Below are 23,973 nucleotides of genomic sequence, written 5' to 3'. Positions count from 1 at the left end.
TAAGTACATTTATGGGTGGTGTAATGAGGGTTGGGTCTATTTTTTACCTTACTCTGTTATGATAATGAGCTTAGCCTGGAAGGGCCAACTGAATTGCCCCATAGTGGTCACATGGGTTGCATTGGCCAGTCATTTGTTGGGGCTTGCAACTGCACACAGTTACTTGAATTGTAATTTGGGTCACTTTCAACTGAACTTCAGAGAAGCAGAGATGCAATCCTTGTTTGAGAAAAATATTTTGTGTGGAATTTAAGTTCCTACTCCCACAATACAGAAATACTACTTTCTGTGTCCCTTTTTATTTTCAGAATGGCTCCATAGAGAAAAGCCTCCAAGGGTGTACAGATGATGGTGGACTCTATGAATATTGCACGCAAAAGAGTGCCACTGCGATGAAAAGCTTCAAAGGGGCTACAGCAGATGGTGGACACCAGGAAAAGTCAGGCATAGAAGAACTTCCTCATCTCCAGCTCCTGGCACTTCTTCATCCCTTGATGCTGCGATGATCAAAAACATAACAAGAGAGGCCTATTAAGGCCCAAAATATTCAGCAACCTTCAACAGATACATCAACCAGCTGCTAATCCCTCACCTGCTGCATCTATGTCACAGCAGCAGAATCATGAGGTGGTGAATCAGGCCGTAGAGATGGCAACATCAGTGTTGGTGGGAGATGCACTGATAGGTACTGCTACTTTGTGCACCCTTATAAATGCTCCCAGTCAGTCGGCACTGCCATGCAACACTCTATCTAATAAATAGTTTCAATCAGAGCTTTGACATGTCACAGTGGGTCCATATCCACATCGGGTTGTAACAACTTGCCATTGGCTGAAGCACAACCAGAAGTTGTGGACGCCAAAATCCAAAAAGAATTGACACTTGACAAATTTGTGGGTCCCTTCCAATCTTGAATATTTCCAAAAATGCAGATTTCTCCCTTAGATCTGATTGAGAAAAAGACTCTGGGCACTTACTGTCTCATTCACCTCATGTCACATCTGCAGGGACACTCTGTCAATGATAATATTCCGCCAGAAAAGTTGTCAGTTCAGTATGCTTGGGTTGAAGATGCTGCATCTTCCATTAAGCAGTTCAAAAAGGGGTGTTATTGGCTACAACTGATATAGCCAGTGCTTTTCAAATCATACCAGTCAGGCCTTCACAATATCCTTTGCTTGGTTTTCAATGGAAAAACAAATTCTATTTTGATAAATGTTTACCTATTGGCTGTAGTTCGAGTTATAATATTTTCAAAACTTTTAGCAGGGCATTGCTCTTGATAGCCCAAAACAAATTGAGCATACATCATATAGTTTGCCTTGGATGATTTTCTAGATAGTACTAAGGATGGATGTTTGCAGAAACTCAATAACTTCTTATGGCTCTTTGAGACATTGGCATTCCTATGGTACAGGATAAAACCTTACTCCTTGCACCTGTAATGGCTTTCTTAGAGTATGAATTGGATGCAGAAATAATGGAAGTGCATCTACCGCTTGACAAACTTGGTACATGTCATGAACTGATACAAAGCTGCCTGCAGAAAGTAAAGATTACACTTTATAATCTTCAATCCATAACTGGTACCCTCAATTTTGCTTGTCGACTCATTAGTCTCATACATGGAATTTCACGTGCCCAACACCACATTTGACTCAACAATGCAGTAAAATCTGATTTGATTTTGTGGAGTCAGTTTCTTCAGCATTTCAATGGTCACTCTTTCTTCTTACCAGATCGCTGGTTGAACTCGGACACACTAAATTTCTTCACTGATGCTGCTAGTACTGTGGGCTATGGGGCTGTTTTGGGCACTAGATGGTTTCATGGGGTTTGGAATGAGGAGTGGAAAGAGAAGAACATTACTATACTTAAACTTTACCCGATTGCCATTGCTATTCAAATATGGGGGCCTTTGCTTGCTAACAATTGTATTCATATCTCTACTGATAACATGGCCTTATTTCATATCATCAATAGCAATCATACAGGGAATCCGACATTATGTATTTGATTCAGCATCTGGTCCTCACCTGCCTCCACTACAATATTTTGTTCTATGCTTGTCACATCCCTGGTCTTCAAAATGATTTAGTGGATGCACTTTCTCACCAACAGGTGCACAGATTCCTCCAGTTCTCACCTTGTGCAGAGGAAATCCCAGAACAGGTCCTGGAACTGCTGAAATTAACAGACTGGGAGTGATATTGTCCATGTTAGTACAAAGTGCTCTTTCTCCATCTTCGGTAAAAGCTTACAGGCGCATTTTGGAAACATTACATAGATTTTTCAATGACTTTAAAACTCCACAGTACTTTCCCTGTTTAAAGAACCAATTTGGCACTTTTTATCTTGTATCTTTTTGAAAAACAATATGCACCATCAACCATATCTACCTATGTCTCAGCTATTGGCTATGTGCACAAACTAAATATTAACCTTGATCCAACCAACTCCTTTCTTATTACAAAACTCCTGCAAATGCTTCATAAACATTTACCACACACAGATGTCAGACTACCAATTGATAAATGTATTCTATACAAAAACTCGTTCTGGTCCTGCTGACATTTACCCACAGTGCTTTTCATGTGGCTCTATTTAAGTCTATGCTTCTTCTGGCATTCCAGGCATTTCTGCGGGTAGGGGAAATGACCGTTAGACGGCCTGGTTGCAGCAATCCAAACTTGCTTCAGTTCTCTCCGGTGCAGATCAGTGATGATCATTTAGTTGTCCAGTTTACACATTACAAACACTCCAAGGGTACTCTTTTTTGCCTAAGTGTCATGCCCCAAAAGTACAAGACCAGTGCCCTGTCCACACACTACATCAATATTTACAACTGGGGTTTGTCAGGTGGGACCACTCTTTCTTACCTCCAGTATTTGCCTGTAACTAGGCAAGAGTTCAACCAAGCCCTGTGCACATCACTCCTGAAATGCAGTTTTAATCCTCAATTATTCATGACTCATAGTTTTAGGATTGTGAGATTTGCACTGAAATTAAACTTTTGATGGCAAATGTATCACTGATATCCTAACATACAAGGCTTTTTCTTTTCTTGAAAAGTATACGTATTGCTTCCCTTACTATGTAGCCATTTGTTCTCTAATGGCAAGGTGGCTACATAAAAGGGTAGTCTCTCAAGAAAGGAAAAGATAACAAAAATACCCTACCATACTCAACCATGCAAAATATGCCAACAAGTGTGAACAACATAGACTTGGATCAGTTGTTTCAGTCAGAGTCTACGTTTTTTTACTTGAAATCATAAACAGAAAGATGTATGTATGCATCAGGGATTGACAGCAAGTCAGCACATTAGTAGGTTTCTTGCACTAATACAAGTAGATAACATAGCGTGGACCCAGATTTGTTGGTGTTCTACATGACAGCAGGTCTGAATCTATGCTATTTGCAGTCTAATGTAAGTTATGTACCACTTATTATGGGATGAATTATTTGGAGAAAGGCCTTACAAAAAAGGCACAATTTAATAATAATAAGGGTCATACTAATAATAATAGGGGTCATACTAATAATAATAGGGATCATACTAATAATAATAGGGGACATACTACCAGGCAGACTGGGCAACTAAGTGACCTAAAAAATATAACTTCACCTTTTTTTGTTAGAAAAGTGGAAACAACATTGCCCTGTGATTTTATAGCTGTACATTGAGTATTCATATCAAATGCTCTGACAAACTCTTATACATTTACAGGCATGTGTTTTAAGATCTGACTAGACCCTGTCCAGAGCAGGTTATCATTTGATGATGAAAACATACCAACCAGTGTTTTGAAACTTAAACATCAATATGTAAAAAAATATTTTTGTCTTAAGAATAGAAAAGCACTTTCATATTGTGTTTGTTTATCCTGAAGATTTTAACTGCTGTACTTGCATTATTTTGTTAATAAAATCAGTTTGAAACTGTATGTGACTCTGTCATGGGGCAACAATGGTGGGCATTTAGGAAGTATCTCTTCATCAGATTGTCTGTTTTCATAAATCACAGTTTATAAATGTTCAAGGATGCTATTTTACAGTGAAGTTTTTAAATCTTCAAGGCTGCTATTTTACAGTGAAGTTTTTAAATCTTCAAGAATGTTATTTTACAGTGAAGTTTATTAATGTTCAAGGATGCTATTTTACGTGAAGTTAATAAATCTTCACAGGCTGCTATTTTAAAGTGAAGTTTTTAAATCTTCAAGGCTGCTATTTTACAGTGAAGTTTATAAATCTTCTAGGCTGCTATTTTGCAGTGAAGTTTATAAATCTTCAAGGATGCTATTTTAGAGTGAAGTTTATAAATCTTCAAGGATGCTATTTTACAGTGAAGTTTATAAATCTTCAAGGATGCTATTTTACAGTGAAGTTTATAAATCTTCAAGGCTGCTATTTTACAGTGAAGTTTATAAATCTTCAAGGCTGCTATTTTACAGTGAAGTTTATAAATCTTCTAGGCTGCTACTTTACAGTGAAATTTCAGAAGGTAAAAAAAATGTTCTTGTTTTAAGTGATAGCTGATTAAGCATTTCTACCAACTTGTAATTACAATACCATAATCTACTCCTACAAGTTAAAATTAATTACCATGTATAGTTTCCACTGTTTCTTTAAAAGTCATGGATAAAACATCTTGTATCTGAATATGATATATCTGTATTGTCACATCGCCCCTCATAGATGGGCGTTGGATTCAGAAAGGGTCTATCCTGTCATCAACGTTTGGTTCACTTGAGGATATACTATCATATTCTATGGGAATGATCTTATTCTAAGGGTGCAATCAAAGAAGAGATGCATCAAATGAAGGTAACATTATTTAATGATAGAAAAGATGAGCCAAGCAACTCAAGTAACTTATAGGAAATGTTTGTGAAAGTATAGTGTGACTAACATTATGAAATGCAATATACTATGATCTAAAGTGATGTTAGTGTAAGCTGAATCTGTTAGTAGAACACAAATTTGTTCATAAAGCTTGTTAACATAAGATATGACTAACAGGAAGCAGCAAGGAATTATATATGCTTTTCTAACTGAAAGTACCTTTAAATACAGATGTACAGAGCTGATCAGCATGCAGGTGAATGAGAATGCAGTGTGTCAAGCAACTAATAAGCAATAAAGACTAAAATACTCATGTGTATCTTGTTATTTCTTATATGCAGGGTTAACATGGTTAGAATTGAGTCATGCAAGCTATTGGTGTTCAATATTTTCTATTTATTCTTTATTCATTCATAAATGGGATGGTGATAACAGAAATAAAAGAACCTAATCTGGGTTCAAGGTTTACCACTGTTGGTGCACCATAGTCTTTGGTGCTCAATGTGTCTAAGGTTTGGGTACAGATACACCCAAAACATATGGTTCTGGTTCACAGTTTCAGGTTTGGGTGCAAGACTGCAACAAGCATGTCTGGTTCACTGCCTCTATGATTTATTACCCATCTTGGTGCAATGGTTTGCTCACAAGCAGATGACAAATTTCTATTTATTGAATTTCACACAAAAAGTGTAAATTCTATAAAAGGAATAAAGTATCAATATAATGTTTGTGAATTTAGAATAATAAAATATAGGCACACTAAAAAGAGTTGTTATATGCAGATGTAGGTTATTCACCTTCTACTTAAATTCAAAAAGAATTTTGCTAAAGTCACAAAATAACACTCTGCTAGTGTTATTTTATGCAATGGAATTAGACAACTTTAACATTTTTTCTACCATAGTCACATCTGATTTTAAGGTTGGTTGAGCCATTTTGTATTCAGCACCTTTGACAAAGACTAGGAAGTGACAAAGGTCATGAATGTTGACCTCTTGTTATACTATTATTATTATACTATTATTGTTGACCAATCAGAATTTAGCACTTGCAATCATCAGGCAAGAAAGAATTACTGACCAATCAAAATCACACATCAAATATTCTGTGCTGAAAGTGACGTAATTGTATAAACATGAAGACCCAAGAATACGAGACACACTAAAGAATTAATTCCACAGATTTCCACATGAATGATTACAAATAAAATGCAACTGCACAAGGCGTCATTTATTTATGATGTAAGTAGACAAGCCGTGTGATCAAAATGTCAGATCAGTTCAAAGTATGTTTCTTCCAACATCCGTCGACAACACATCATAGCGGTAATAAACAACATGTGCTCCGCATGAATGAACATTCAAATCACGTCTGCCGAAATAAGTCTACATATCTGTGAATTAAAACTGGGGCATTTTAAGCATAAAAATTATGTATAATCTAATAGGATCAATCCTAGTTGCATGAAAAATAGCTCACTTCATGAACAAAATATATGTTATGATGTAGTACTAATATAAGTACCCCATCTCCTACCTCATGGATAGGACAAATCAAGTTGAGGCTACGACATTGTAGCTATGTTACAATGGTGCAGTGAATGAGAAATGCCATGCTGTAAACACGCTGAAGTTGATGCTGTTGACTTAAACCAGATCTTCCGACATAACAGTATGCTTTCAAAATATGTAATAAAATATACATATAACACAGAATGTTCTACGTAAAGATTAAGTACTGCTTAAAACAAATGTTAAGAGCATATATGAATATTGAGATATATAGGACAAAGTTTGAATAAGAGAACCAAAGCACACAAACATACATTATTGTAGAACCAAAGCAAACACACATGCATCATGTGTGTGTGTGTGTGTTTTGCATTTCTTGTTTTGCTTTCACTTTTCATTCTTCAGCTTGTACTTCTTCCTATCTTGTCCAAAAGGAGAATTCACTCTTTCTAAAAATCAAGTCTAGTTTTATCCCTATAATAATAATACTAATAGATTCATTTACCTGTACAGCCATTAGAAACAATAACTTTCCAGCTTTAGCATACTCTGATGTTATAATATCAACACCCCCTCCAGGAAATAGTACTCTGTAATGAGACAAATTCACAAAGGTTTGATTCCTATATAACTTAATGTCATGAAGTGGAATGTGTTCTCAGTAAAATATTACTAAAAATATCAGCATAGAAAAGCTAAATATCTTGCAGTTTCTGCAAAATTGACACTAACTAGAATAACTAACAAATTATATGTCACCAACTCCACTGACTGAAATATATATATATATATATATATATATATATATATATATATATATATATATATATATATATATATATATATATATATATTCATTTTCAAATTACCATGACCTTCCTGCTGGTCAGAAGGCAGGTCTGGGGTGCATGGATATTTAAGGGCAGATTTGTCTGACTATATGGTCCAGGTTTGATATCTCTCCCAGAGTTTGTTACCTATGACCCCAAAAAATACTTTAACCAAAATATTTAACCAAAATGTTCAAATGATCCTTGCAGGTCAGAGTGAGAATTGAAAAACATAAATATAAAAAGGCCATGTTTGCTGATTCTGCAGTCCAAGATTGGTATTCAACTGTCCCAAGTAACAGAACTTCAGCCTTACAGTAAAACATTAAACTGAAAATTTAAGCAAGATTTTCAAATGACCTTGACACTGTCTCAGGACCAGAGGATAGAGTTACATAGATATGACAAGACTGAGATTATTGATTCTACAGTCCAAGTATTACAGTTATCCCTCCCAGAGTTTTGGACTTATGACCAAAAAAATTTAACTCATGACCGTAACCATTGTTGTTAACATTGTCACGAGCAGAATTTATGGTACTGAACTGGTTCAGTGCCTTTTGTTAAGAGATTAAAAATATAAATTGCTGATGGACAGAAGAAGAACAAGTGAAGAAAGATGATGCATGGTAGATAATGGGCTATACAAAGAGCTCACTTGGTAATGTGGGCAAGTGAGATACAATTTTTTTAAAGTAAAATATGTTTCTTTGTGAATACTTACCCAGTCTAAATACCTTAGGAGAACTACTACCTTGCAAATCCAGCCCACCCAGATAACACTTTTAACTAAAAGAATCTAAATGTCACCTGCACACCATGGTAGCAGTCAGGCAGAGTGATATCCCCTTGGTACAGGGATTGGAGCAAAATCTCATAAATATCTCAGTTACTACTGGAGTGGAAGGCATACTCTATATATTGCTGTAACTATGGGAGGCTGGGAAGGTGTATGTGTATTATGAATGAGTCAGTGTTGGTTTTGGGTCTGTGTGGGCATGGTGCAAAATGAGGACAAAGGGCCCCAAAAATCTAATATCCAATTACTGAAGAAATTATGTGAAATATGCATTGAAAAAATACAGGTATATTTTCAAAACCAAATTATTTTGAAATAATCTGCTTTTATTTTGAAATAATCTGTTTTAAACAAACTACAAAACTGTTAGGTCCCCCTTAGCTTGCAGGCCTGGTGCAGATCACACTTTTCACACCTCGCTACTGCTGCTCCTGACTGGGTAAATATTAACAAAGAAACATTTTACAAGAAAAAATTAGTTTCTTTTTTGAATATGTTCCTCCCATCATAATACCTCCGGAGAACAGGTAAGAGGGAGATACATCCACTTAATCCGGAGATGCCATTTCTGATTCCCTAAGTTTATGTTAGACAGCTTGATAACCCAACTGGAGAAGACTCAATCTGTTGGCAGAGAAAGTTTTCCTTCCCACAAATCAAGCAGAAATTGTGAAGCTGTGTCTTATAAGGCTGTCAAACACCCTGTAAAGGTGACCTGTTGTGCCTTTGCTATAGGTCTTACCAGATCAAGCTGAGCACTTTGGGATGAAAGATATCTTAGAAAAAAACTGGTGAATGTTGACTCTGATCTCCATCCTACAGCCTGGATAATCTCAGAGAACAGTTCCTATCACTGCTATGCTTGACTCTAACCTTATTAACTGAAGTGCAAAACTACTTCATTTGAGCTGGGGTTATTTCTCAACATGCTAGTGAATAACCTATTTAATCCAGGATGAAAGGTCAGCTGTGCTGATACATCTTCCTTTTCCTATTTGTGAGGTGAATATTAGTCTGATCTCCCTTGACACAATGGCTCTGCCATTTAGGATATCACTTTAAAGCTCATACTGGATCCTGTCGATGATCTAGAGCTTAAGTGTCCAGAGTAGAGTGTGATTTCATTCCAAAACTCTCATTACACATGGATGGAAGCCTGTTCTGACAATGAAAGAGGGTACCTTCATGAGTGAAACTGACCCGTCTTGACAGAATTGCATGTAATTTGGGTCCACTGATATGGCATATATTTTTCTGAATCTGCCTGCCATAGCTAATGCAAATGAGGGAGCAGTTCTTGTAAGAAAGTTGAATCAATTGTGCCCCTGCAAGTGGGGGGCTTCCTGAGCAATTATCAATCCATCATGTCAGAACTGTAAGCAGATGGGTCCACCAAGAAATGTATTGCTGATTTTGCCTGCCAGCTGCCACAGCAGTGAGGAGGCAGGACTTGTATTATAGGTGAACAAATGAAACTCTTGCAAGCAGCTCAACTAGTGTCTTGTTCAGCCAGGTTAATTCTCATGAAAAGTCTACTTGGGCAAGGTTCCGGTGCCATTGGCCAGGTGAAATCCAAATGAACAGATGATCAGACAGGTCTATGATTGTGCAACATCCTCGCTTCTATGATAGTACAGTGATTATGAGTCAAGTCCTGTTACTTCTAACATGTTGCTAAGCACAGCCTCTTGGAGGGCAGAGGCTTGGGGGTGGGGGAGTGAAGAGACATCACTTGATCACTGAGGCCCCAGAGTGGACATCATCTGCTGGAAGTGTTGAGATATGATAGATCCATGAGGGTATTCATGTATAAACTGCATCTTTTCCACAGGAAGTGCCTAGCAGCACTATACAGTACCTGACTGTATAGATTGGGTATCATCTGCATTAAGAGACTGGCAGCACAATAGAGTACCTGTATAGATTGGGTATCATCTGCATTAAGAGACTGGCAGCACTATGTGATTTGTGGAACTGGATAAGTTTGTTTTGTCTGATGATGTAAGATTAAATTGTGGTTGTGGCTCAAAACAATCACAATTATATGGCCAAATATGGTTGTGTGGATAGGGTGGGTTATGGGATATTTTATCTACATATCCAGCTGAGAGACTGTAAATGATGTTTGATGCCTTTGCATGCAATGAAATGTTTTTGCCCCCCATGTTATGATTGACTTATGTCCATGATATGCAAGTCCAACATGTCTTCAAGGGTGGCTACCAGAGGCACTATGCATGTTGAGGAGTTGTCTGACTAGTCTCACCCATGGTGTAAATCTGCAAGACAAAATAGAGAAGACCCACTATAAATGTAGTGCAGTGAGTGTCTGTTTCATGAGCAAGTGAGAATCCTTGCAGAGTTACCCACAAAGATAACTACCTGTAATGGGGTGCATGTGACCTGTACATGTAGATAAGAGAATAGGTATGAACATTTAGAAAGTGGATCCTAAATAATTGGAGCCATAATAACTCATAGGCATGTGAATTTGACTGGCTGTACAGGTAGAATCACTGGAATATCACACATGTATTTACATGCATGAACAGGAAGTATGAAAAATCATTGATTCTAGTGACAGTTTACCCATACGAAGTCCAATGGATTGCCTATACCTGGATAAAAATCACTCAAGCATAGCTGATAGTAACATGAATGAGCAGGACCTACTGGGTAAACAATGTATAGAAAACTTACCTGTACTTGTCCAACCAGAACAAAAGCTATACAGTAATATAAACAAATTTCTATACTGCACCCAACAATCTAAACATAAAAAAGGAACTGAAGCACTGTTATTTAGACACTTACAAAGTAGGTGCAACAATATCCATTATGAGACATTTTACCTGTAGGTAAAGGCCTAAAGATGTTCTATATACGTAAAATCAATAAAGAATCATGTATACTACCACCATAGGTGAGTACATGATAACAATGTTGTAAGATGTAGTAGTTAGAATTAAACAAAATCATGCTTCAAATATGTAGTTAAATAGAGAATAAATATGTTTATATATTCATGTGTGTGCACAGGAGATTGTATGTATGTGTATATGTATTCATGTGTGTGCACAGGAGATAAGATTTATGAGTGTATATATTCATGTGTGTGCACATGAGATTGTATGTATGTTTGTATATATTCATGTGTGTGCACAGGAGATAAGATGTATGTGTTTATGTATTCATGCATGTACACAGTAGACAGATGTATGTGCACATGTTTTAATGTGTATACAGGAGATTAATGATAAAATTGTGTATTCATGTCTATGCACAAGAGATTTATGTGTATATGCATTCATGGGTCTACATATATGTGTGTATATTTTCATGTGTGCACAGGAGCTAATATGTATGTGTATATGCATTCATGTGTCTACATGCATGTGTGTATATTTTCATGTGTGTACAGGAGATAATATGTATGTGTATATGCATTCATGTGTCTACATGCATGTGTGTATATTTTCATGTGTGCACTGGATGTGCTCAAGATTTTTTAAAGGCAGTTTTACCCATTAATGCTATTAAAGAGCTTTCTGTAGTAGTCCTTGGTCTCTTTCACTCTGAAACAGACAAATATGTCACATCAAAACATTATCTGTAGTAGTCCTCGGTCTCTTTCACTCTGAAACATACAAATATGTCACATGAAAACATTATCTGTAGTAGTCCTTGGGCTCTTTCACCCTGAAATAAACTGTGTGTTTGCATACCAAATTAAAGAGCTTTCTTTAGTAGTCATCAGTCTCTTTCACTAATATAGAAAAATGTTTGCATATCAAATTTGCAAAGTTTGCCAAGAAATTTGTATTCACTATCTAACCATTAATTGGCTATCAATTAATGATATCATAAAAGTACAAAGTCTTCAAAGTAAATCTGTCTGATGACTTCTAAATTCTGCAACTAGTCAGCATTTAAATTCAAACACACTCCTTCTAACTGGCAAATTGATCTGGTTATTAAAGTCTCAAAGTTGGAAATGGAAGATATATGAAGATCTGTTGGTAAGGGAGATAATGCAATCACACAACAAATAAAAGTGTAAATAAAATTCATGAGACTTGAGCATAACATAGTTGGATTTAATTTTCATGGATATTAAGAAATTCTGCATGCATGCATAACAGTAACTACACAGGAATATATTCAACTAAGTAAGTTGCCTGCAATGCCAAATTACATCCATGGCATACCTATTTTTAGTAAAATAATATCATAAGCCTACAGCTTTGTAATACATTCTGATATCTCTCAAATCCAACAATCCTTGAAAGACAAACATTTTGTCTTTAATGTGTACATATTATGTAAATACTATATAGGTAAAGGGACAAAACTCTTACCAATTACTTATTCGTACCACCTATGTAGCTAATCATAGCTGGATGTTTACCAGTTTAATCTCATTGAGGATGCATACTTTTGTAGGGAGGTGTGCAAAGGGGTAAATAGTAATGAAACTCAGTAAGTAGTCTCGGAGAAATATAATTTACTAATAAATTTATGTTTTCTATTAAATACATTCCCATGTCACATTAATATCAAGAGAAAAGGAAAAAGGTGGAGGAAATCATATGCATCCCACCAATACCATGGGCACGCTTGAAAGGAACGATGCCTGGATTCCCTACATGAAATATAAACTGCTGTCCTAACATGAGGACAGCACGAATATTGGTAATGTAACCTGTGATAATAATACATGAAGAAGAAAAGAATGATGTTCTCTTTGAGAAATATCCTGATGAATCCAGAGCAAGTGCTAAATGCTTGCCTGTGTGGAAATGGTGCTGACATCAATTTGGCCTGGTGGTCATGTGAGCCACAAGCACTGGACCCAACAGAAAAAAAACAACAAAAATATTGACTGTACATGCCCTCCAAACAGCTCCTAAAATCACTTGAAACAAAGTTAATTTCAAAACATTGATAATACCTGCTCCTCTTCTCAAAATCAAGGCACGTTGAGTGGAAGAAGGAGACTGGTTCTTATCAATATTTTTCTTTTAACAACAAGATCCTGTCTAAGAAGTGGCACTGATAATCTAAACTGAGAGCATGCCTTAATAAAATCACAATAACCTGAGACTAAAGTTAAAGGACATATTTTAAAATAAACTTGAACAGAGTTAATATTTTAAAAAATAGTATACAGTGAAGTTTGAAAATGACTGCATTTTCACAAAACATTCAGAGAATGAGAGTAATAAATTATGGCAGAAAATGTTTACCTTTTTGGTTTAATTTAAAGGTAGCCTAATAAAAGCGAGTCTTTATGTGTTTCCTGAAGTGACACAATTTACCACACTGTATGTTGCAAATTTCAGATTGTCTCTTGGCATTAATCTCTGTATCTTATTTGGCTGAAGAGTTTTAACCTACTGAAATCATACAATTTTTTTACCAGGCTTATATCTGACAAGTAAATTGGAGTGAATGCCTTGGTTTGTCTTTAAAATACCTGTTCATATGGTGGTTTGCACAGTATTCCACAAAATCACTTCAAATAACAGAGTATATTCATGCCCAGAATTAGCTGCTTGATGAAAAAGTCCAAATATTTATCAGCATATGTTGCTCCTTACAATATGTCTCCATAAGCAACACCATTCAAACCTCAAACTATGCCTACATAATCAACACTATTTAAACCTCACAATATATTTGCATAAGCAACACCATTTGAACCTCATACTACATCTGCATAAAGCAACACCATTCAAACCTCAAACTACATCTGCATAAGCAACACCATTCAAACCTCAAACTAAATCTGCATAAAGCAACACCATTCAAACCTCAAACTATGCCTACATAATCAACACTATTTAAACCTCACAATATATTTGCATAAGCAACACCATTCAAACCTCAAACTACATCTGCATAAGCAACACCATTCAAACCTCAAACTACATCTGCATAAGCAACACCATTCAAACCTCAAACTAAATCTGCATAAAGCAACACCATTCAATCCTCACACTACATCTGCATAAGCAACACCATTCAAACCTCACACTATGTCTGCATAAGCAACATCATTCAATCCTCACACTACATCTGCATAAGCAACACCATTCAAACCTCACACTATGCCTGCATAATCAACACTATTTAAACCTCACAATATGTCTGCATAAGCAACACCATTTGAACCTCATACTACATCTGCATTAGAAACACCATTCAATCCTCACACTATGTCTGCATAAGCAACACCATTCAAACCTCACACTATGTCTGCATAAGCAACAGCATTCAAACCTCACACTATGTATGCATTATAAAAGCAACACCATTCAAACTTCACACTATGTCTGCATAAGCAACACCATTAAAACCTCACACTATATCTGCATAAAAAACACCATTAAAACCTCACACTATATCTGCATAAAAAACACCATTAAAACCTCACACTATGTCTGCATAAGCAACACTATTCATACCTCATACTAAGCAATGTCATTCAAAGCTCACACTAAGCAATGCCATTCAAACTAATCAAGGTCAGTATCTCTACATCCAGAACACATTCTAGGCACTATCGATTTACATACCTAATGGGAACAACTTGAGCACCAGCACTCTCAATGTACTTGATGTAGCTTGCAGGAATGTAGGTGTCTCCATAAGTACTTGAACCTGTTTCCTGTGCTAGAACACCTTCCAAGAAATTTAGTCAGATTAATACCAAACTGATTTTCTAGTTTGATCATGCAAGGTAACATTTTCTTATAAATGAATATATATGCTGCAAAACCCTCCCAATACAATCACCCTCAAAACATAACCACCTCCAGTAATAATCACTGATTGTAATATTTACTTCATAAAGGAACAATTATATCCCCAGAAATCAGATCACCTCCAAAATAAGAACAATTTTCATAGCTTTAATTAGGTGGTCTTAATTGGATGCTTTTGCTGTTCACAACAAAACATACAGTATTTTTCTTCATAATTAGCACAGGAAGACAGCCTAATAAATTTTACCCAGCATAAAAATTTCTAGACAAGAGTCCCTTGAAGGGACTCACACTCAAATAGCTAAAAAGAATTACCAGGAAATCAAGATAAGTCAATGTCTTCTATCCTTGTCTAAGTATTACTGCTGAGTACTGAAACCATCTCTGATATTCAAGAAAAATTTCAACATACCAAATTTGGTAACAAAAATATTTGTATACATGTCCGAGTTAACATGCCCACAAGATACTTTTACATGCAGTACAAAATTCTTTGTCATGACCTATAACCATGAACCAAAATTTTCCTCAGGTCATTTTATGACGGTTCTGTAACATTTCGATTTATCAAATTCCAGGCCTTTATTCTCAACCTTCCCATTTTTCAGCTGCAATCTGCACCTTTCTGTTTTTCACAAACATGATTTAACTAAAAACATGTAAGGTATAAAAAAATCTTGTAAATACTACAGACTGTAACAACAGAGACCCACCTCTGAACATCAGTTCTACATGAAACTGTATAAAAAGTACACCATATTCTAAATATTGTCACTGATTTTAGTCATGCTGTCATGTTGACCAGATGAGTGGATGTCTATTATAGTGTGAAGTTGATTTGCCCCATCAGAGTAGGCAGTAACATTTCTTATGAGGACTTACTGACTGGGAAAAAAGGAAATAGAGTAATGAAGTATTTGACATGGTATGTATCTTACTGACTGGGAAAAAAGGGAATAGAGTAATGAAGTATTTGACATGGTATGTATCTTACTGACTGGGAAAAAAGGGAATAGAGTAATGAAGTATTTAACATGGTATGTATCTTACTGACTGGGAAAAAAGGGAATAGAGTAATGAAGTATTTAACATGGTATGTATCTTACTGACTGGGAAAAAAGGGAACAGAGTAATGAAGTATTTGACATGGTATGTATCTTACTGACTGTGAAAAAAGGAAATAGAGTAATGAAGTATTTGACATGGTATGTATCTTACTGACTGGGAAAAAAGGAAATAGAGTAATGAAGTATGTGACATGGTATGTATCTTACTGACTGGGAAAAAAGGGAATAGAGTAATGAAGTATTTGACATGGTATGTATCTTACTGACTGTGAAAAAAGGGAATAGAGTAATGAAGTATTTAACATGGTATGTATCTTACTGACTGGGAAAAAAGGGAATAGAGTAATGAAGTATTTAACATGGTATGTATCTTACTGACTGGGAAAAAAGGGAATAGAGTAATGAAGTATTTGACATGGTATGTATCTTACTGACTGGGAAAAAAGGAAATAGAGTAATGAAGTATTTAACATGGTATGTATCATTGTTTCCATTCCAAAGTGATGTTGATAGAATTTTCAACACATTTTTATGTGCATATGAATCAGTGTTGACCAATGCAAAATAAATGTCATGATGTCACTAAAATGATTTCTCAAGAGAACTATGAGTTTATGACACCATGTCAAAGAAAGTGGCATCAAAACTGGGTACAGATGATAATTTAATGCCATTCATGTAGTTTACTGCTCCAAAATAAAAGCTGAAAATTGAATAGGAAATCTCTACTGCCATTTTAGCAGAACTGATTGAGAAAATAGAAGGGTACATTAAATGGTATAGACTAGATATAGCATTCTGTCTAAAAGTCATATATAATGAACTGTTAAAAACATAGATCAAGCCTTTTCAAACAATTAAATTATAGTTTATCCATGGAACTGAAAGAATACATGACAGAAGAAAAATATTAAGCCTAAGAAAGTTCAAATTAAGTTGAGAAGTGTTACTCTCACACATATCTTTTACTATGGCAATATGAAAGGAAAGGAAGATCATCAATCCTGAGAAAGACCATATCAAGGATTTTAAACCTGCCACTGCTTGTTTGGAGTTCCCATAATTTAATAATAATAATAATAATAATGAAAGCAAGATGAGCAGCTTACAATAAAATAAGGCATCCTTTTAATCTTGATATATGTATTCAAAGTGACTTTCTGGAGCTAAAAGTGCCCTTTCAGGAGTTAAAAGTGCCCTTACTGGAGGATAATTATCATGCCCTTTATATATCCTGGGGGAAGCAGTATGAACCTGATATCATGGACAGAAAAATCATTGAACTTGCCTCAGAAAATGACAACATATAAATAATCATTTGCCAAGTTTGGTTAGATCAACAATTACTAATTTTGGATGAAAAAAACCCACAAGTAATTTAAGAGTCATCATTTAAAGTATTCATCAAATAGATCCACAAACTGGGCATACTTGTGTTACTATGCTCACAAGCCATTACAGCTAAATAGATCCACAAACTGGGCATACTTGTGTTATTATGCTCACAAGCCATTACAGCTAAATAGATCCACAAACTGGGCATACTTGGGTTATTATGCTCACAAGCCATTACAGCTAAATAGATCCACAAACTGGGCATACTTGGGTTATTATGCTCACAAGCCATTACAACTAAATAGATCCACAAACTGGGCATACTTTGGTTATTATGCTCACAAGCCATTACAGCTAAACACCCAAGTCATGACCTTTGATCTTAAAATCCATTCCAGAGTTTTTATTAGAAAATGGCAACAAAATACAAAATCTGCTCAAAACTTGCTTGTAAGTCAATGAGTTCATAAACTCAATGAAGTAAAAACTGCAAGCAATTACCTTTGAATTGACTCCAAATTCAATTAGGTCTATTTTTCAAAACACCTTCACAAAAGTGCATATATGTTGGTGGTCAGATCTATAGCATTTTCTTTTAGAACCAATTCAAGATTACAAGAAGTGTTTTTGTGAAACCCCAATGTCCATGACACCATTCATGCTAGAGAGGCAGATGGCACCTATAATGCTATGTTGGATCTAACACCATTTTCATTCAGAACTAGCTACATTTTGTATTGCAATATGAGTTTCAGTGAAAAACCCCATGTCGATAAAACCATCTATTCAGGAGATGTAACCATATAAAGATTTTCAAGACTGCCAGCAAGGAAACAATTTTGGAGGCTTTTTTGTGTCTAAAATTGTTACTATGACCATCTGTTTAGGTTGATTTTTCCAAATTTGGGAGGTAACACTGGCTGGCATCATTTTAAGACCAGGTACATCTAGTGAGACATGTATAAGTGAAAATCCCATCTCAACATGATCAAAACTCCAGAGAAAACAATATTTTAAATATGGACATTATTGATTAGCCCCATATTTGAATTAGGATCAACTGCATATCAAGAGAAATCTGTCTGTGAAAATCCCATGTCCATAGGACCATCTATTCAAGACACGTAGCATGCATGCTATGATAACAATATTTTCAAGATGGCTACAATGAAAGTCTTATTGTAGGTCTGGTTGGCACCATTTTCATTTAGAATCAACTACATGTACATATCAAAAGAAGTCTTTTAGTGAAAACCCCATTTTACTATGACTATCAATTCTAGAAAATTAGCAATAGAAAGAGTTTCAAGATGGCAACCATGACCATGTGATTAGCACCATTTTCATTTAGGATCAACAAGACATATAAAAAGTCATAACTAATATCTGTGAGAAACATTTTCATTTAGGAACAACTAGATATCACAAGTAGTCTTTCAGTAAAAAAAAAAAAAAAACTGTCGATATGATTATCCATTAAGGAGGGCTAGCAATATTTTCAAGATGGCCACCTCAGTGCCCATAATGGATGTCAGTGGGGCACCATTTTCATTTAGGCCTTACTAATCATCACAACAGGCTTCTGAAAACCCATAATAATATGACAGGTTGTTAAGGAAGAGTAGCAATAGAAGATTTTCAAGATGGTTGTAGGTGTGACAATAATGGATGTCAGATCAGCACCATTTTCATTTAGCACCAACTAGACATTATACGAAATTTATTAGTGAATACATCATATCCATACGACCATCCGTTCAAGTAAAAAAAAAACAATTTCAAGATTACAGCATGGTAGCCATACTGGATGTCAGAGCATCAATGTTTTTTTACCAATAATTATTAAATGAAGACTTTTAGTGAACACCCCATGACCATCCATTCAGAAACTGAATAATGTTTTCAAGATGGCTGCTGTTGTGGCCATACTGTATGTCTGAACAGAATGTTTTTCATTTTGTAACCAATCAGACCTCCGGATGAATGTGTATGTGAAGTTTTATAGCAATCTTCCATGTAGTTTAGGAGGAGTAGCAATAACAGACATACTAACAGACTAATCGACGAAATAGTTAATGGACAGATGATGAACAACAAAGCATAACTTAATAGTTAAAGGACAGATGACAAACAACAAGGCATCATCTAATAGTTAATGGACAGATGACAAACAACAAGCCATCATCTAATAGTTAATGGACAGATGACAAACAACAAGCCATCATCTAATAGTTAATGGACAGATGACAAACAACAAGCCATCATCTAATAGTTAATGGACAGATGACAAACAACAATCCATCATCTAATAGTTAATGGACAGATGACAAACAACAAGCCATCACTTAATTGTTAATGGACAGATGGAAAACAACAAGCCCCTCTGGTCTATAACTATTAGAACTGAAAACAAAATCTAGGGGTGGGGGCTTGCACTCAGGCAAAGATATCTTAAGTAAATATTTGCCAAAATTATGTAAAATTGTAGACTGTTCCTTTTGTACACATAAATATAGTACTCAGGCTTCTAAAAAAAATTCCAAATAAAAGTTCAATAAAGGTAAGATGTTTATTATTCTTTATCAAATGTCATGACTTCTTAAATGTTCTTCCAGTTTCTCTATTTTTCAGTCAAAATGTTTTAATTCATCTTAGCATGCTAAGAGTACTTTCTGCATGCATATCACTGTTACGGTATATTAAATTACTTAAGTATGATTTTATTGCAGAACAAACATCTTTAAGTTATTCTGAGTGAATGTTTGCAAGTGTGTTAAATTTTCAACATGAAAACTTTAATTCCTATTTAAATCACACTAGAAAAGTTATCCCTATGTCTAGCCCATTCATCACAGGCAAAACAAAACAATGTCATTACCCATAGAAATCTAGGTGATTTTCAAGAGTGTAAACTTATGTATTGCCACTTGCTGTAAACTTATGTATTGGCACTTACTGTATGTATACTGTATTAAGTTGTATGCAGCCATGGCATCTTTTACGCTATAGTTTGCAAATGCAATCAGATGCAAAACTACCATAAAAACAATCAACAGATTCCTGAGTAAATGGACTAGCAGAGATTCAGTTTCAAGTGACCTCCATTTATTTCTCTTTTCAATGATTTCTTGTTAAAACAGTAATTAGAATGGACACATTAAATAATCTGTATAGGTATAATGCTATGAATACCTATGATTGGTCTCAAGTTAAGCCCAGTGGTCACATGATGCGGCAACAGGACACTCAATAAACAGATTAATAGTCTGGTGAAAGCCATGACTGAAAGAGAAATTAAGGCTTTGAATCTGAATACTGTTCATGGGAGCCATAAAAATGACCTGCATTATAAGTTTTATGCTGAAAGATGTTACAACAAGGCTAGTGCACAAAAAACAAAACATTCTAATATAGAACCACAATATAATGTTCTATTAATTAGTCAAGAACTGAATTTTAGTGAAATAAATCTAGCAGCAATGACAAAACAAAATTCACATAATTTGGATCCATGATCAAACTACTTGCATGATAAGAGCGACAGCAGTATAAGTGAGGGACTTTATAGTAAGGGAACAATGTAATGAATAGTCATCAATAACATTACAAATGATCCCATCTTTACCATGCTTCTTTTTTATCCTATCAATGTTACTTGAGGTGACATGCTACAAATAGCAAGAAAATAGACAACTTTTAAAATATAACCTCTTATTACCATTTATATTTGCTTATAAGCCATGTCAAACTGCAAGCAAAAAAGATCCTTATATGCCGTAACATAATACACCTGCAGATCAGGGTCTATTTTGCTTGTTCTACTGATTACTCCTAACAAACTACACAGACTCAGATCTAATGGCACATTATACAACGGCAGATCTGGGTCTATGCAGTTTGCAGTTGGACTCGTTTTATAAGATAGTACATACAGTAATAAACTTTTCAGGAAGAAATTAAGCTAGACAATTAATGTAGAAAATATAAATTGCCATAAGAACTAGTATGAAAACTCTGAATCTTTGTAAACAATAATGCCATATACATCAATTTATAAACAGAAAATAGTTTAAAAGTTGCTAAATTCACACAGCATCCTATTTAATACATATTGGCTGATGAATCCTGCAGTGATAACATTTATTTTGCTTATTTTGTTGTGGCAAAGGATTTTCAAATGATGAAACAAAGTGCAATAATGTTCAAGAACATAAACTAGCCCATAAATCTAGATATATAACTCTCATGAATGTAAATGAAACACGTTAAATACGGGTAAATAATACAACTATAAAGCCAGATGCAGTAGTTCCTATGTTTAGTTTATAGGGATCAGGTTTAAAATATATTTAACATAAATAAATAAATAAGCACTACAGATTTAACATACCTTTGTTCAATATTCAAATGACTGGTATCACTTTTACTAGTTCTGTATGTGAACTCGCACGCTCTACAAATAAAATTCACTCCGATTGTTATCAATGTGTGAAACCAATGATTCAATACTGCTATCAAGAAAAAGTGAAACAGGAATGCTATGATTCCTACTACATCACAATTACATCCGTGTTAAACAAGGATGTTCTCACAAACTATATTTAAAAAATGTAAAAAAAAAATATAAAAAAAAAAAATTAGAAACAGCTTATGTCTCCTGGAGAAGAAAATATGTGCCGATATAAGAACTATGCACACACCTCGTGTTTTACAGGAAAAACCATGTCCCCAGGGTGGACCTTTATTATATTCACACTGTATCAGTCACGAATAGAACATGTGGATTACCCACGTCGTAGCTTGTAGAGGACGGATTAAGTTTTATTGCCCAGTTGGAAGTCACGGCAATATAATTATGCAATCGTGGACATTCAATACAGCGTGTCGAACTTACCTGTAGCACATGAGTCGTACGTTTTAACAATAAAGTAGGATGAAATCCCTGACAAAACGAAATCGCCTTATCCGTTCTATACATTAACTTGTACCGATTTGATGATTTCGTGTTGACAGATTTCGTCTTTATTGATAAAACGTGACACGTCAGACTCATGTGCCTGTATTAACTGAAATCGTCGTATGATCAGGATAATGCCGAAATGCCCTTTATGTAAAACAGCGAACTTCACCAAACTACATACGATTGCCCAATGTGATAAAACTAAACATAACAGGATAATGTTAATAATGGAAATTTGCAAAAAATATAAGTATAACAAAAATAACATTTTATTCATAGATGTAGACTACGAAAACAAAATCGTTCTAAAAATTATAGGCTATATAGTAACTACGATGATATCCTGTGGACAGGTGATAAAGATTTTTAAATAAGATACGTGGTACAAATAAGAATATTAACTACAATACGAACTGTCTACGTCTTACGACGAACAGACACTTACGTCAGGCTGATATAACGCAATTTATGTTGGAAGTGGGGGAGAAAGGGGGAGGGAGGAATCGGTATTACATACCGAAGGGTCGAGTAGCGCAATTGCGAGCCGATGCCATACCCATACCCCCACCTCTCAACCCACAACAGCCATACTTCAAAGAAAATTTTAAATTATAATTCAAACATTTCAAAAAACCCATATAACCTTTTTATAAAAAAAAAGAAAAGAAAGAGAAAAGGAAAGAAAGAATTCTTTAATTAATTTTTGTCATTTTTAATTTTTTAATGTTTTTTTTTCTGAAAGAAATTTCTAAAGACATATAGTAAGGGCTACAGGGAAACTTTATGGGGAAGTAAAAGGCGATGACATCATGGGGCTAAGTGACATGGCGCTACGCGAAGTGGACAGGCTCATGAAAGAGTCTTTGAAAACACCCCATGTAGAACATAAACAGACAAAACAGAGACACAAATACATACTGGATAACATTTAGTTTTAAAACCCTACTAACTTCTTCTATATCTTAAAAACCATACAGCTCCCGCACTGTACGGTTGACCACTACACAATAATGTAGTCTCATAAACAATTTTGGATCTTTCAATAAAGAATAATCAGATAAACTAAATAAAGGAGGCCTAACTCGACCCAGGAGAAACACATAGAGAATAAAGAAGTGTGGACCTTAGATCGAGCGTAACCTACCTATCAGCATCCTTAAAAACTATTACGAGAACGACACATATTATCACTCAAATAATACAATAGGAATGCTTTTTAAAAAAAAATTACAACAAAATCTAAATAGTACACCGTTCCATCGTCAAAATTCGAAAACCATAAAACAAATTAAAATATAAAATATAACATATCATAACGGATCTTAAATCCAAATTAGGAAGAAATACAACTGGGAAAGATATTTACTGTCTCAAACATACAGAAAATATAGCATACACACAATATAGCACCACTACATATACCAAAAACTGAGACCTAGGCGACCTCTAGCAAAGGTCACAAAAATTTAAAGGGAATGAACTTCGAGCAAGGTGAGGGAAACCAGGTTCGGACGAACAACCCTTTAGATAACACTAAGGAAACATAAATACTCCATCAAAAATTATAAAAACTAAATTTTTGGTATAAAACTTTGTTTTTTAAATAAAACATACAAGACATCTGAGGGGGAAACACACAAACATAAAATACCTTTTTTTTTGGAAGGGGGGGGGGATCTGCCTGGTGCCCCCCGCCCGAAAAAAAGTAGTAACTGAAATCAAGTTGGTTACTTATTCTTTATTCCCGATTCAATAAGGAATAGGCAATCTGTTACTTGTTTCCGACTGAATCAGTTTTACATACATTTGGATACCTATTCCTTATTAACATCCAGTTGGCTGTTTATTCCCTATTCCTA

General features: G+C 35.2%; 1 protein-coding gene across 5 annotated transcripts in view; it reads right to left on the bottom strand.

Annotated features, from left to right (window-relative positions):
- LOC149802363 (gamma-glutamyl hydrolase-like) overlaps nt 1-22,433 on the bottom strand; it is a 52,639-nt gene extending 30,206 nt beyond the window's left edge. Inside the window, exons 1-6 of one of the 5 annotated variants that reach the window (XM_089951606.1) lie at nt 21,855-22,433; nt 21,545-21,607; nt 20,347-20,436; nt 14,564-14,669; nt 11,510-11,560; nt 6,862-6,946 (exon numbers count right to left, since the gene is read on the bottom strand). In XM_089951606.1, the coding sequence (XP_089807732.1) occupies nt 6,862-6,946; nt 11,510-11,560; nt 14,564-14,669; nt 20,347-20,434 (330 nt within the window). In that variant the 5' untranslated portion in view covers nt 20,435-20,436; nt 21,545-21,607; nt 21,855-22,433. Of the gene's footprint in view, nt 1-6,861; nt 6,947-11,509; nt 11,561-14,563; nt 14,670-20,346; nt 20,437-21,544; nt 21,800-21,854 lie in introns of those variants that run through there. The other 4 variants (XM_089951604.1, XM_089951607.1, XM_089951608.1 and 1 more) reach the window with 4 other exon arrangements.
- Nucleotides 22,434-23,973: the final 1,540 nt, after the last annotated feature.

This window comes from Sinohyriopsis cumingii, chromosome 3 (genome assembly GCF_028554795.1).
Source record: "Sinohyriopsis cumingii isolate HCF-2022 chromosome 3, ASM2855479v2, whole genome shotgun sequence".
In the NCBI taxonomy this organism is placed as follows: domain Eukaryota; kingdom Metazoa; phylum Mollusca; class Bivalvia; order Unionida; family Unionidae; genus Sinohyriopsis; species Sinohyriopsis cumingii.
Note: the sequence above shows the minus strand (reverse complement) of the source record. Positions and strands in the feature narration are given on the sequence as shown.